This window comes from Cladophialophora carrionii (assembly GCF_000365165.1).
Source record: "Cladophialophora carrionii CBS 160.54 unplaced genomic scaffold supercont1.3, whole genome shotgun sequence".
Taxonomy (NCBI): Eukaryota; Fungi; Ascomycota; class Eurotiomycetes; order Chaetothyriales; family Herpotrichiellaceae; genus Cladophialophora; species Cladophialophora carrionii.
The window spans coordinates 1,715,762-1,729,804 of record NW_008481828.1 but is presented as its reverse complement, the minus strand read 5'-3'; the positions used below and the strand labels follow the sequence as shown (position 1 = coordinate 1,729,804).

The window sequence follows — 14,043 nt, the reverse complement described above, 5'->3', positions numbered from 1 at the left end:
AGCCGCCAAATGAGATGAGTCGACGAGGTAGCCGCCGCCGTACTCCCCGAGGCTCTCAATGCGTAATCGCCTGTTAGGTTTGCCTGGACTCTCTTGGCGTTGGTGGTGTCGGTTCGAGGGGCGCCAACGAACCGGTTCGTCTGGCTGGTGATGGGAGTCATGTGAAGGAGCAACACGAGTCCTCCGTACGGTAGGGCACCGTCGATCGTCAGGTGTAGTGGTCCTTGGATACTGCTTGCATGGAATGAGGATTCCGATGGCTTCGATCGGTCGGTTGATCGATGCTGCTGCTACATCGATCAGCAGCCGCTAGGTGGTCGTGCCTGCGACGGTCGCCTCGGCAGGCACGCCGGAACGACTTCGAGATGGTCGTTCATGCTTTCATACGCGCCGAGTATGGAGCACCTGTATGGAGTTCTCGGTAAGGAGTAAGTTGGAGGTGAGGGAAAAGGACTGGTTCGCATGGAATCGCAGCCTCGTTCGGCCGCCCAGCCTTCCACCCATTGGTTTCTGTCGCGAGTATCGGTTTGCGACCAACACCTTGGTCGGAACTTTGATAAACTGAACTCTCAGACTTCAACCACAACACCATATTGCCAACACGTAAGACGGTCTGCTAAGCGCCTACGAGAAATCGACACGTCACTTGTCATGAAACCCCGTTCGATGGCATCTTCACGTCAACCACGACCAGAGGCAACACACCACACGCAATACTCTGTATCACAATCTCTGATCTCGCACAACGGCTGACGCACGATTGTTCTGTCTTATCCCAAAATGTCTGTCTGGACCAAACTCGGCCTGAACGCCCGGGAGATGCGCAAGGCCCGGCAGGAGGCGGGAAAGTTTCTAGGGCCCGATCCGCCCATCTGGGACGATATGGGCACCGACGTCCAGGAACGCAAAGTCGAGAGTTACATCCAGTATCTCCGCTATAATCAGAACAATACCATTGCCGACAAGCTCAGCGTCGACAAGGAAGCTGTCTTTGAGCTCTTGAGGACCCGAACCAAAACCCTTCGTCGTAAGTAACGTGAAGATGAGTCCCCGCCGTGCCAGAGTCAGGTCATGCTAACTCGGCCGTCCTGTGGTAGACTCTGGAAAGGGTAAACCTCTCTCCGGGGACCTTTGACGCCGTGGTGAAATGCCGCCCCAGTCAAAAATTCTCGACCACCAAGCGGGCAACAAAGGCTGGAAGATGATTTTTGTCTGGATGTCGGCGGACGGCGCTGGTCCGGAGGTCGTTCTCATCGTGCTTGCAATTTCTCGCGCTTGCTTGAGTGTTATTTTCCGAAGACAGTAATTTGCCTTGTTTGAGTTTTGTTTATATCGTTTCCTGACACCGACCAAAAGCGATAAAACCGGCAAGAATAAGAAGAGGAAAAAACAGAAAAATCAACAGAAAAGATGCAGTCCAGCACCCATGTCATTACCGCTGTTCCCATGCTGAGGAGAGAGTTTGCCGGGATGTTCGTAATCCCCACGAGCCGTTCCGCCAGGAACATGTCAATCAGCTGTCAGCAACCGGCAGATCTCGCCAATCTCTCGGTCACGTCTTCTCGAGAGGGCCGCACGAGGATAGCCGTGCCCTCGAGCTCTGCATCAGGCGGGTTGCTCGACACCTCGTACAAAAGCCAATTCAGTGACAAGGACAAATAATCAAGTCGAGCTCTGGTCTCCAGTCCTCCGAGATCAAATCTTCACGGATCGACCGCTGGCTGCACGCCAAAAACCGGCCTCGTCATCGACTCTGCCAGATCTTCTCGCATGTTACCCAGCTCCAGCTGGGCTCCTCAACCCGGCATCCCAGGTCAAAAGGCAGCGAATGACATCCGGGTCCCTCTCAGTCAAACGGAAAGGTCGTCGTTGCTACAGTACGTCTCCAGGTCGAAAGGCAGAAAGTGCAAAAACTCTGCGCCCAAAACCAAGACAAGACCCTGATTCCGCATTGTCCCGCTAGCAGGAGATTGCACTGGTCCTCTCCTCCCTACGACTTCCGATCCACACGTCACTACGACACGGGAGCAAAGTTTTTAGGTTCGAGTTTCACGCCTCCCGATCGCGTGCGCCGTCGCCTCCTACAGTATGCATGTATGTATGCATGCGTGCATGTAGGTCACCGTGTCCGATCCCCCTTCTGCTTCCCCATGGGGAGGCTCGTCAAAGCTGGACGGACACAGTGGCGAGTCGACCCTTTTGTTACGAGAGAGAAATACCACGACGAGAGTCCGAACCTGACCTTCGATTCGAACCCGAACCTAAATCCAGAGCCACTGGGAGGGCCTCCTTCCCTTTCTCCACATCTGAGCAGTCGAACAGCAAGCAGTGAGACAAGGTGTGCCGGGACATCATCGCCATACGCACCCACATGCACGCATACATGCATACATATATATATACAGCACCATAAGAAGTCCAGCCAAGGATGGGGTTTTTTTTTTCGGGTTATTGATTTGGGCAGGGGCGGCAGGGCGGCAGGGCGAAAGTCAGGATTGCCTGAGTCGAATCAAGCAAGCCAGCCAGCGCAAGGAACGAACCAACGGACCAACGGCTGGTGTCGGATATCAGCGGCGGTCAGGCCCCCCCTCCATCCTTTCCCTCCCTCCCCCGCGGGCGCAATGTTCCGTGCTTTTTGGTCTCGCAGTCCACCTTAACGAGTATCTCAATCGAGGTTTTAACGAGTCACGAAATATTTCTTCCATACTGTTCCAGCCTGTTATGTAGCCAAGAATCAAATCACGCGTTCGGCATTGCATTGCATTATCGCGGACTGTTATGTACGGTGTTGTCGTTGTGGGCATTTCTTCCCGTGAAAGCCGACGGGTACGAGTTCGAGTTCGAGTCCTCTCTAATCAGAGATCTACTGCGTAATGCGTTCTGATTGCGTATTGAGGCATTGCTGCACGATAATCATGTCATGCCCAGTTGGAGTTGGTGGCAAGTGCTCACCGCACGACGCAAGGGCGAACATGGATATTGCATTGCGTACCAGGTATGTGTGAAAAGGCGCAAGAGTCCAGAGAGACAGACAGACAGATAGACGCTGTCTGTGGCAGGGCGTGACGCCGGGATGACATGTCAGGGGGGATGTCTCTAGGTACTAGTACTCGTATCCTGCAGGGCGTGGGCCTTGGAGGGGTCTCGTCACAGGGGTGCTGCTGCCCTTCCCCGCCTCGTGTCCGTGCTGTGTTAGAGGTACGCCACTGCACCTACTGCGCGCCAGCCACTGCCACCGCACGAGGTACGAGTCCTGTGTCCTCCCGTACAGTACCCGGTATGTACGTGTTGTGTCGGACATCATCGTCCTCTCGTCAACTGTGGCATTCCTGCAGGGCGTACAGTACATGTGCGAGGCGTGGAAAGTTTTTGCTTCTTTTTTTTTAGCCTCCTTTATAGTATCATCCCGCCACCCTGGTGGTGCTGGTCTGGGCGCATAGATGATATATGGTTGGCCCTGCCTGAGGACGTCTGAACTGTGCAGTTGGCGATATACCCATAGATCTCCGATGGTCGATTTCTCTCTCTCGATTTGTCACCCGAGTCCAGCAAGTTGAGTGCGCCAAAGGTCGAAGATATCCCAACGTACACAGTTACAGGCACGCTTTGGAAAGATTCACACAACGCTCACGAGTTGTACACGCCTTATATCAGGACCACCCTGAATTGAGTTGCGCGAAGGGATTGTGTCAACGGAAATTTTAAGACTGACCCGACTGGTGATGATGCTCGTTCAACAACATCCACTACCCCTGCCATCACCGGTTCCGGCGCCGGATTTTGCCTACGACTCGCAATCATCCCCGCCGTCAAGCGTCCAGACAAGAATCAGCGTTGCCAGTTCACGGACAAGTTTGCCTGATGATCCAAAGGAGACAAGCCCGTCCTTTAGAGTCCGACCGGCAACAGTGAGGGACGCGCCGGCAATTGCGCACCTCGGGGCAACGGTTTTCTCTGCAACTTTTGGCTTCTCCATTCCTCCGCACGACCTGACGGCTTTCCTGAACGAGGCATACACCGCGGAAGCCATTGAGGAGGATATTCGCTGTCCGACGAAGCATGTCCTCGTGGCTTGCACGAGAGCGAAGTCGATTGACTCAAGGCAAGGATCCGCCTTTTCGGGCGACGGGAGGGTTAGTGAGGACAGTAGCGACGATGCCGACGCCGAAGCCGGAGACGAAGACGACGACAGAGTAATCGGCTTTGCACAACTCACCGAAGGGACAACGGAGCCATGCCTTTCTCATCTCCGCTCAAGCGTCGAGCTTCAGCGCTTATACGTCTCGACAGCGCACCACGGTCGCGGGGTAGGAAAAACCCTGGCGCGTGAGATCGAATTGCTCGCCCAGAGCTTAGGGTACAGGTCATTGTGGTTGGGTGTTTGGGAAGGCAATTTCAAGGCCCAAAGGGTATATGAGGGCTTGGGGTTCACAAAGGTTGGGGACCATGAGTTCAAGATGGGCAAGTGTATCCAGATGGATTGGATCATGTGCAAGGGATTGTGAAGGTGGCTAGTGGTCCTAGATCATAGGGATTTTGGAGTTGGTGGCTTTTTTCCATCATCGAATTCGAGAGATGTAATCTCAGGGTTGGCGAACATTACTTTTGTGGGATGCGAGAGAGATCGATCTTAGGCTCGCTTGGGAACAAAACCGTTCTGGGGTGGCTGGCTTTCTGCCGTTGCCCCATGTTTGTATCTTCTGTGCTCATGATGAAATGTAACCTTGATATGAAGCCCCCGGAGTCATTGGAACGGCTCGCGCGGGTGATTAACGACAGGTGAAGGGTCCTTCTGAGACTCCGTCATCAAGCTAGAATGCTGAGACCACTTCATTGGCAATAGTCATGTGCCGTGAATGTGAGCTGCCAAGCTGGAGTCCGTGGTAGAAAGAAGAAGAGGTTTGCTTAAGGCAGCTTGGAAGAAATTTGAAGCCCGACCAAATGGCAGGGCACGATTAGTGCTGTGCAGTAGTGGAATACGGTGGATCAGTAAGTGGCCGAATGCGTCTCTGACACTCACACAGAGGCTGGGATGGCAAGGTCCGTAGGCTGAGCACTATTGTGTAACGACAAACACAAGTACGATCGAACTGAACGCCAGGGAGGGAAATAGGCAATTGTCATTGTCTTCTAGTACAACTTGTTCTCCGTCTGAGATCCCTCTCTTGGCAGAAGGCTTGTCTCTACAGAACAGCTCTGATGGACGTGCTGCATGACTATCGCGTGTCGTAGCCTCGTAAGCAGATCGTCAGGTAGAGCTTTCCAACCACGCCGGCGTGATCATATCCTGGCCAGTTCCTCCTATTTGAAGCACATTCTGTGGCAGCTCAATTGGGACATTTCCTGCAGAACCACTCGTATCGTCGATCCGCTCCTGGCACATCGTTCAGTTTTTCGCCACGCAGCACGTCCAAGATTGATGTGCGCAACATCTGCTTTTCCTCCTCGTATGTGTCGCCAGCCTCGGAGGTCCTGAACAGGCACACTTCATTCACATTCACGGTATGACTTCCTCGTCCTCTTCCCGGAATCCAGATGGTATGCTCTGACTCTTCAACAAGACACAGTCCTTGGAACGGCGAGCCCTTCTGCAGTGCTTTGAACGCCACTTTCGCAGCCGCGTCTTTTACAACCTTGGCCTTCTTGTACATCGCTCGGACATCAGCTGTCACGTTATGGCTGCTGAGGTACATCTGTAGAGTGAACAGGTTCATGTGGACTGGTCGGCCGACCTCGAAGCGGAAGGTGATGGTGCGAAGGCCGAGGAAAGCTGGGGATTGAAGAACCATGCTGTGCAAGGACGACGCCAGCGCGTGGCTGGTGATGTCGCATTGGTTCGCCGTACCTTTCCTGACGATTGAGATGTGTTTGATTCTTCGTGCAGTAGCTGGTCGAAGACCTTGGATGCCAGTGGGCAAGAAAAAATCTGTCGCACTCCGGGCCACAAAGATGTTCTCGCCATAGAGGATCGGCCTGCATTCATTGTACACTACAGGGTGCGTGAAGAGGATATTGGTTTGTAGTTCGGGATTCAGCTCGCTGAAAGTGTTGCTGGCCTGTTGACTGGGGAAGGTGATTGATTTGGAGGACGGCACAAGGAGATAGCGGTAGATGAGCTTTCGAGCTTCTAGAGGCGCCTTAAGGAAGTCAATCTCTACCAGAGGACCTATCTCGCTGTTCGGAGAGGCATCTGGGTGTTGGTCAAAAGGGCTTCCATCATGTAGAAGTTGCTGTGCTTGTTCCTTCAGCAGACATGGTCCAGCATTGACGCGCTCTTCTGCGACGTTCTCTGGACTAATGCGACGGGTTGCTTGTCGTTTGTCAGTCAGTGTCAGTCCAGGGCTCAGTTGAGGTCCGTGATCCTGCTCTTCTGCCTCCTGATCGTCATCTCTCTTCCTCTTTCTCGGCACCGGAGTGGAGGCTGTATCCTTGCGTGAGAATGTCTTGCTTTTGTCGCCGTAGCATCCATGATAAGGACAGAGCGAGTCGCCGATCTCGATGGTACTTTGGTAGGCACACAGGCATTTCTTGCTGGGGTTGTAACGGAGGGTCATGCACGGGTCGGCGAGTGTGTTAAACTCGTATGTAACAAGACCTGGGAGCGCAGGCCGTGTGTCCTTGCGAGGTCTGCCTCGTGGTCTTCTTGGGACAACCTGGGTAGACATGAGGTGAATTTTCTTGCTTAGACAATGACAATATGCCGGTCGAAGGAGAGTGTTGAGGACATGCGGGTTGGAACGAGCACGACTTGGAAAGACTTCAACATTGCGATGGTACAGCACAGCGATAACGCGATAAGGCTGTCTGCAGTGAAGATGTCGTCCTCCTGCGAGACGGTGCATGTCCCCAGACCGGAAAAAGTCACGAGGACTTCGGCATCATGGCCTCCGCTGTGACACTTTCTCCGGCGAAGCAAAAGGACAGCACCTAGGTCCTTCCTAGGGGCCATGGCAAGGCACGCTGCTGCTAGCCCTGACCATGTTGTCCAAAAAAGGAGGTATATCGAAGACGATATGTGAAGGCCTAGCTTTACAGTCGCCCGGCGGCACTGCAGAGTCCGCCGAATGTCCGAATATCGTATATCATGAGAGAGCCGTTTCCTTGTAAGCGTAGTGCACATACTTACAGGTGAATCGCCTTGTTCACAAGAGTTGATTTGGCACGGGTGAAGTTGTACACTCTTTCTCTCGGCAGTGTCTTGTGAGACAGCTGTCTCTGTGTCACAGCTCCACGGCGATTCCATGGTTGCATCTGCTGATAAGGAAGACATCTCGACAATCATGGAACAAGGCTCCCCTCAGCAAGGCAAAATAGGGCCGGGTCCTCCTTCATTGTCAATCATACCAACACCACTGGCACTGGCACCGACACTGGCACCATGGTTAGTTGCCCCTCTTCACGCGGTAAACACTGAGAGTGCAGAAGACAGTATACTGTGGATTTGAATCTCAACCAGATATTACTTCGTTGTCGTGTGAAGCAGAACACGCGCTGCAAACTGCCTGATGTCCAGATATGGTTTTGCGGGTCATGGAGACTTCGCGTTGTCATCGCGATGATGCTGTACCGAGAATGTCCCCTGATAAATACGCTTCAGGGTGTCCGATCATCTGTCAAAATAGATGCAATGAACCAGTCTTTCCGGCGTCAGCAACTTGGTGTCTCACCCACACAGTTCCAGCCATAGATGACGTGCAGTCTCCAGACTGATACTGAGGTCGCACTGATCGATCATGCTCAAGAACGCACGCATTTTAAGTATACTCTGTAATGCCGCGTATATGTATGGAGTATCTGACTTGGGGATAATATCTGTACGAAGTCAAATTTTGAATGTGCTCCGGATGCCGCCATGATGGTACACTGTCACGTGGCAGCTTGTAGCCGCTCGCCTATCCAACTCCCAGCAAATCAAAACCGAGCCAAAGATAATCAGCTCTCACGTGACTGCCAAGCGCTCTCTTCCGCGGTTCCCCAATGTTCCGATCCGAACCTCTCGACATCATGAGCCTGTGAAGCTCCAAGCGACCAGCTCAACTGCCACTCCGACAACGACTCCTCGCAGCAGCCATGTCGGCCAACATGTTCTCGCGCAGGGCGCTGCAGCTAACGCAACGGCGACGTAAGTCCCCCATCGGCCTAAAACGAGATGCCAACCGAGAAACTAATAAGTCGACAAAGTCCTCGCAGCAAACCCCTCCACACTGGGCAAGACGCCTCTGTCGAGATTATCGGCCCCAGCAGCCATTGCGACCTCTCAGAATGTACAGATCAGGTCAGTCCTCGCATCCCTGCAACGCGGTGGTTTCTCCCAGAGAAGGTCTATCGCAGAGGAGGACAAGTCGAAGAAGATGCAGGAACTACTCCGGCTCCGACAGGCGACAGATGTACACCTGCATCTCGGGAGACAGATGGGAAAGAACAAGAAGAAGAGCAGGAAAAGCAGATGCTTGATATCTCGAGACCGGACGCTCGTCTCGTTCTCCTGAACAACCCCTCACAAAGTCTACAACGTATTATCATGCTAACTGTCTCTCTCTCCGTCTCCGTCCTCCAGACCAGCAACGACATCCACAGTCTCGCAATCGAGCGGCCAAGAGATCCTCGCAAATCAACGCCTCAACCGTCCCGTGAGTTCTCTTCCACTGCCCTGACCGCAAGTCATCCAAAGTTCTAACGTAGCACATTTACCCCCAGATCTCACCCCACCTCTCCATCTACCGCCCGCAAATAACGTGGTACGGCTCGGCCCTCAACCGCATCACGGGCGCCGTTCTCTCCAGCGGAATCTACGTCTTCGGCGCTGCGTACCTTGTCGCCCCGCTCTTCGGGTGGCATCTCGAGAGCGCATCCCTGGCCGCAAGTTTCGCCGCCTGGCCGGTCCTGGCCAAGGTTCTGTTCAAGGGCGCGGTCGCCTTCCCCTTCACGTATCATGGATTGAACGGGATTAGGCATCTAGTCTGGGACACGGGCGCGAGCTTGACGAACAAGCAAGTTATCTACACTGGGTGGACGGTTGTCGGGCTGAGTGTGGTGAGTGCGTTGGGTTTGACGTTTTTGTGAACGAGTGGTAGGCGAGGTCGATCAGTGGTGGACAGATGGCTCGAGAAGACAATGTACATGAACACGCTGGCTGCAGCACGCGAAGATCGAGGTAGAACTGAATCAGTGAAACCAATGCGTCCATGCGAGGATATTATGCATTACGTGTTATGTGCTTTCTAACACTACAAGCTCGATTCGAGCTTATCGATGTGCTGCTTCGAGCGGTCGATATCGGCGAGACTCCCGCCTATGACCATGACACAGTGATGCTGTTAATCAACATAAGTAACACCATCCCTCAACTCATGCACGACACTTCCGCTCCTCCTTCGATCGTCATCGACGTACTTGGTCCCATCACGCAATTCGTGCACCAAACTCGGGGACTTCTTATGCTTCTGTCTGGTGCTTCTTCGTGGGGTGACGGTTCTGCCCGGCTCTGATGCCGCTATGGACACGGTGGATTGTCTGCGGTGGTTGGTTGCATCCGTCAGAGGAGCGCTCTTCTCACGATCATCTTCTATCATGTTCACGTCTTCGTCGCCTTCATTGCCAGTGTGATCAGTCCTGTTGGCCTTGCGCCTACTGGTCTGCTGAGCAGGCCGAACATTTATCTCGGCTTCTTTGACGGCGCGGTCATTCAGGTTCACTTCACTTCCGTCAGCGGAACTTTCAGGAACACCGTGGGCAGTTTCTTCGTCGGCAGTGTCGTCTGTCACGTCGACGTTGTCCCCGTTCGCAAAAGACGCATAGAAATTCTCCACCGCGTTCTCGTTGCCGAAATCGCTAGTCATGTTGGCTGTCCGACGGCCGCTGGCAGGTTGGGCTTTTAGACGAGGTTGTCCATCGTCTTTGCGAATTGGAGACCTGCTCCGCGGTTCGCCTGAACTGACTCCAATACCTTCATGGTCATTTGTTGAAGTACTTGCAGAAAATAGTTGTTTGCCAGCTGAATTCCACCAGCTGAAGAGAAGCTTGACTCGACTGGTTTCGGTGGGACCGTACTCAATGGGAGGGCCAGATATGATAACATCCGACCAACTCATACTTGAGCCGGGTTTGGCCTGGAAGACAGCCCATGAGGATGTCTCCGTGCTCAAAAGCATGAACTTTCTTTCAGAAGTCTGGACCTTGAAGTTCCGAAGGATCACAACGTCTCCGCTAGTGGTTGTAGGAATGGCATTCATGGCATGCCGGAAAATCTGGGCAGGTACTGGCGCGTGCCGGTCAGCGGGGAGTGAAGGATCAGCTAAGCGCAAGGTGGTATGGTAGTCTTTCGGCCCTGATCTCGATCTTTGCGGCGGTGCCGACGACTGTGTGCATACACCGATGATGTCTACAACCTGGCTGAAGTGCTCATGCAAAGAACTCAGGTGCGCATAATATGCGAGAGGAGTTGTGATGCCTGTATGCCTGCGGGATGTCGGCCTCTTTGCCTGCGAATTGGGGGAGATAGGCGTGATGTCAATGCCATTTGGCTCTGCCTCTTGGAAGAAGGCGGATGGAACTGGTGTCTTCTTTCGCTCTCGCACCGGGGATGATCGCGAATCGCTCCGATCTGGCGACGCAGGGTGGATATTTTCTTTGCGAGTTGGTGACGAAGAGGGCGCTGGAGCTGGTTTACGAGGGGTAAAATACGGACTAGAGATGTTGCTAGCCATGGCGGACTTTCTGGCCGAGAGGCGTTGGGAGACTCGACGAGGAGCGACCGTGTCAGGGTGCAGATCAGAGATCGTGGGAGCCATAGCAGGAGCTGCGCTTGCCGCCAGCGCTTCACTAGGCTCCTCCCTCTCTCCGTCCTCGTCAATGTCTGGCGTCTTCTCTTGCGCGTCTCGAGCAGGTGCCTCCCGAAAAGAATCCGTTGATCTCTCTTCTCGGGTCTGCGCTTCCAGCTCTGCAGTGACCTGTGCAGATACCTCCTCTTGGTGCGTGAAATCAGTCTCTTTTGGCTCCTGCGCAGCTTCTTCGTCGTCGTCTTGTGTGACCACTTCCTCTGACACTTGCTCCTGTGCAGCGTCTTCCTGCGTATGTTGAGGTGTTGGAAGAGCAACGACGTTCACTTCTGTCGGGTCTTCAGTCTGCTCAAGACGAGTGTTCTGTGCAGGCGAGGGTTGATACAGTTGCGACTGATCCGGTGTTGGTAGTTGTACTTGAGCTTCGGGGCTGCGCAAGGACCCAGACGGATTGATTACGTCCTCCTCTCGGTCGTGTAGCTTGATGGTCTGCGTCGCAGGCTGTGGATCTATTCCCTCAGACGCGTCAAATCTTACAGTCTCGTAGGTTTGTCGTGTGACCTCTTCTGCCGCACCCTCGGAGGAGTCAACCCTGCCCACCTCTTGGGCTAGAATGTTAGCTGGTGGCACGTCGTGTTCTGAACCCACATCTCTCTGGGGCGCGCCGTGTGCGTACTCGGCGTTTTCTGTAGGCTGCTTCACGCTTCCCGCGGTCGCAGCGATTTGAGCAAGCTGATTTATGTAGTCTGCACCAGGGTCGTGGAGCTCGAGGGTGCCATCCAAGGACCGGAGCCGCGTGCGATGATCAGACGAGCGTCGACTAGAGGTACCGGAGCTTGTTTGCTGAGCTCGATTCTGCCTGAACGGAGATTGTGACTCGGGATAGGTAACTGATGAGGATTTCTCGAAAACAGGAATTGATGTCTTCTCTTGCCGAACGTCTGCAGCTGCACTCCCCTCCACACTGTCGTGCGAAGGCGTAATCGGAATGTTCGAGACATTGCCTAAATCAATGTGTTCGAAGACATTCGAGGGTCGCGTTGGTGCAACTGGGGACATTTGCAGGAATTGTTCGATGACATCCAGCGGGCTCTTCGGCGCCTCGACTGAAGAAGGACTGACCCAAACCCCGGTTGTTTGTGACATATCAGCAGGTGCCCCATACATATCGTCATCCTCGTCTTCAACCGCCTCACCTGGGTAAGGGAGCCTGGGAGCTATCTCTGAGGGTGACTTGTCACCGGACCGAAGGCGCTCTTCGTCGATATTTGACTCCAAAACCGACAGCCACTGCGGTTCTTGGTATCCAGCGCTCCTTGTGCTTACCACATTCCCTGTCTCGCCCGTGGTTTCGTCAAGGGTCTCCGTGTGCTTTGAGCGTCCAACAGGCTCAGCCTCGATATCTGCCGACGGTTTCCGGAGAACAGACACTTCTTCCACAATCATCAGTGAGCCGTCAGACCCTGATAATGATGCGGCATCCAGCTCGTTCTCAGGTCTGGCATCTTCTGTAGCAACGGCTAGCGAATCACCGGAAGCTTCTAACTGAGATGCAGGCTCATCGAATACTGGGAAGTATCCCACCTCCACTCCTGCTCTCTGGACCAGAGGTGAGACCAATGGTAGCCCTGGCGACGCGAGAGGGAGCAACCGCGGCGTGGTGGCAGCGTCAGGTGGGGGGCTGATTTCGGTCACGTCAACCTCCACTGGTGGCAAATGCAAACGCGTGGCTTTGAGCGGTGTTGAAGGCGGACCCATGAGCACTGGTTGGGGTATTGAAGATGACCCTCCTGAGTTGGTAAGCGGAGGTGAGCTCGCGCTCTCGATAACCTCCACAGCCGGAGTTTGCAGGATGTCGGCAGGCAGTTTTTCTGTCCGGGCATCGTCAATGTCTTCGTGTGGCATCTGGTCCTGCTCTGTATGCTCAGAAGTTTCCACCGTTAAGTCGATCGCTTCGTGTGGCATCTGATCCTGCCCAACACGCTCAGAGGGTTCGACCGTCAAACTGATCTCTTCGTGTGTAAGGCTTTGTTGCTGCTCGACTTGTCCGGCGTCGAGCCGTGACTGCGAAATATCTTTTGAGTCGTCGTCCGAGTCCACGAGGCTCCATGCTCCGCTGTTCCTCGCAAACTTGGTTCTCTTCCGTCCTTGACCAGGAACGTATCCGTCATCTTCCACGAAAGAGTCCAGAGCGGCATCGATAAATGTACCTGCGGAGACCCTTCGGACGGGCTTTTGCGGTGTCAAGTACGGGACGTGGATTGTACTCTGCTGGCGATGCAGAACTCCATTCACGGAGGCACGAGTGGTGGACGCGCCGTTGACCAGAGCAATTGCGCTGTCTGCGGAGGAAGCATCGGATTCATCGGGTTCATTCGCTCTATAGTCGACTGTAGAATGGAGGTCACCGTCTCGTTGAACTTGCAAGATAACCTGTTTCCAGTATTCTAGGTCCCAATCTATCTTCTTGCCCGGAGTGGAAATCAAATCGCCCGTCTCTGTCCATCTGCAGTCGTCTAACCCCAGCTTGACTGTATCCCCAATGCCGACTTTTGTCCTTGCCACTTCTCGGGCACACCCATGGCGGAAGACGACCTTCACCTGACCTTTGGATTTGCGCCGTCGGACATCAGTATCTGCCAAAAGCAGGGCAAGCGTGCCGGTCGAGCTAGAGTAGGGCCAAACCAGCACAACTTGGCCTACAATGCAGGACGGAGCATGGTCAGAAGCGGGAGAGAGGTCGGCAATGGGGATCTGCTTGGAGGTCTCGAGAGTGGGCGCCACTGTGGTCATGATCGTGGCCCGGGGGAGGAGTGGCAGGCGGCAGCCATATCTCTGTCAAATGGACAACAGCCAGCCACAGCGTACAAGTAGATTGGTGGTGGTGTGTGGTATGGGGTTTCAGGTGCGGAATGTTTGATACGGCTTGAAGGCGGGCGCGAAGCAACGGAGGCCACACGATTTTGCCGCGGGCGGCGGACGCGATGCGGCTGGAAACAGCGACGATTGCCGAAACGCGTTTCATGAGATCAACTTCTCACGTGGCTGTATTTGTCCAGCTCTTGTTTCAGTCAACTCAATGTATTCTCAGAGCGACTGGATTATCTACAAACGGTTTCTGAAACTACGAGATTCTTCTTTGCCATATTCACCTACCGTAGACTATCCTTGGTCTCGTAGTGAGCACGGAAGACCAGGTGGCCGTATATGCCTCCAGGTCTGGCAGATTCCAGCTTCACCGCAATGACTTCCACAGGATCCCTCT

The 14,043-nt window shown here is 54.0% G+C and overlaps 5 protein-coding genes across 5 annotated transcripts; 3 read left to right on the top strand and 2 right to left on the bottom strand.

Moving 5' to 3' along the window:
* Positions 1 to 780: 780 nt before the first annotated feature.
* Positions 781 to 1,035, top strand: G647_04022 (uncharacterized protein; the record flags this gene model as incomplete). Its single annotated transcript, XM_008728367.1, has 1 exon — positions 781 to 1,035. One exon carries the CDS (start codon positions 781 to 783, stop codon positions 1,033 to 1,035), a length of 255 nt encoding a protein of 84 aa, XP_008726589.1.
* A 2,690-nt stretch (positions 1,036 to 3,725) lies between these two features.
* On the top strand, positions 3,726 to 4,505 carry G647_04021 (uncharacterized protein; the record flags this gene model as incomplete). The annotated part of the gene is made up of 1 exon (XM_008728366.1): positions 3,726 to 4,505. The coding sequence occupies one exon, from the start codon at positions 3,726 to 3,728 to the stop codon at positions 4,503 to 4,505; it is 780 nt and encodes a 259-aa protein (XP_008726588.1).
* Positions 4,506 to 5,327: 822 nt separating this feature from the next.
* Positions 5,328 to 6,554, bottom strand: G647_04020 (uncharacterized protein; the record flags this gene model as incomplete). Its single annotated transcript, XM_008728365.1, has 1 exon — positions 5,328 to 6,554. One exon carries the CDS (start codon positions 6,552 to 6,554, stop codon positions 5,328 to 5,330), a length of 1,227 nt encoding a protein of 408 aa, XP_008726587.1.
* A 1,595-nt stretch (positions 6,555 to 8,149) lies between these two features.
* G647_04019 (succinate dehydrogenase, cytochrome b556 subunit) lies at positions 8,150 to 9,063 on the top strand (the record flags this gene model as incomplete). The annotated part of the gene is made up of 3 exons (XM_008728364.1): positions 8,150 to 8,513; positions 8,578 to 8,630; positions 8,698 to 9,063. 3 exons carry the CDS (start codon positions 8,150 to 8,152, stop codon positions 9,061 to 9,063), a joined length of 783 nt encoding a protein of 260 aa, XP_008726586.1.
* Positions 9,064 to 9,317: 254 nt separating this feature from the next.
* G647_04018 (uncharacterized protein) lies at positions 9,318 to 13,571 on the bottom strand (the record flags this gene model as incomplete). The annotated part of the gene is made up of 3 exons (XM_008728363.1): positions 9,318 to 9,694; positions 9,854 to 10,964; positions 11,046 to 13,571. 3 exons carry the CDS (start codon positions 13,569 to 13,571, stop codon positions 9,318 to 9,320), a joined length of 4,014 nt encoding a protein of 1,337 aa, XP_008726585.1.
* Between the last annotated feature and the right edge of the window lie 472 nt (positions 13,572 to 14,043).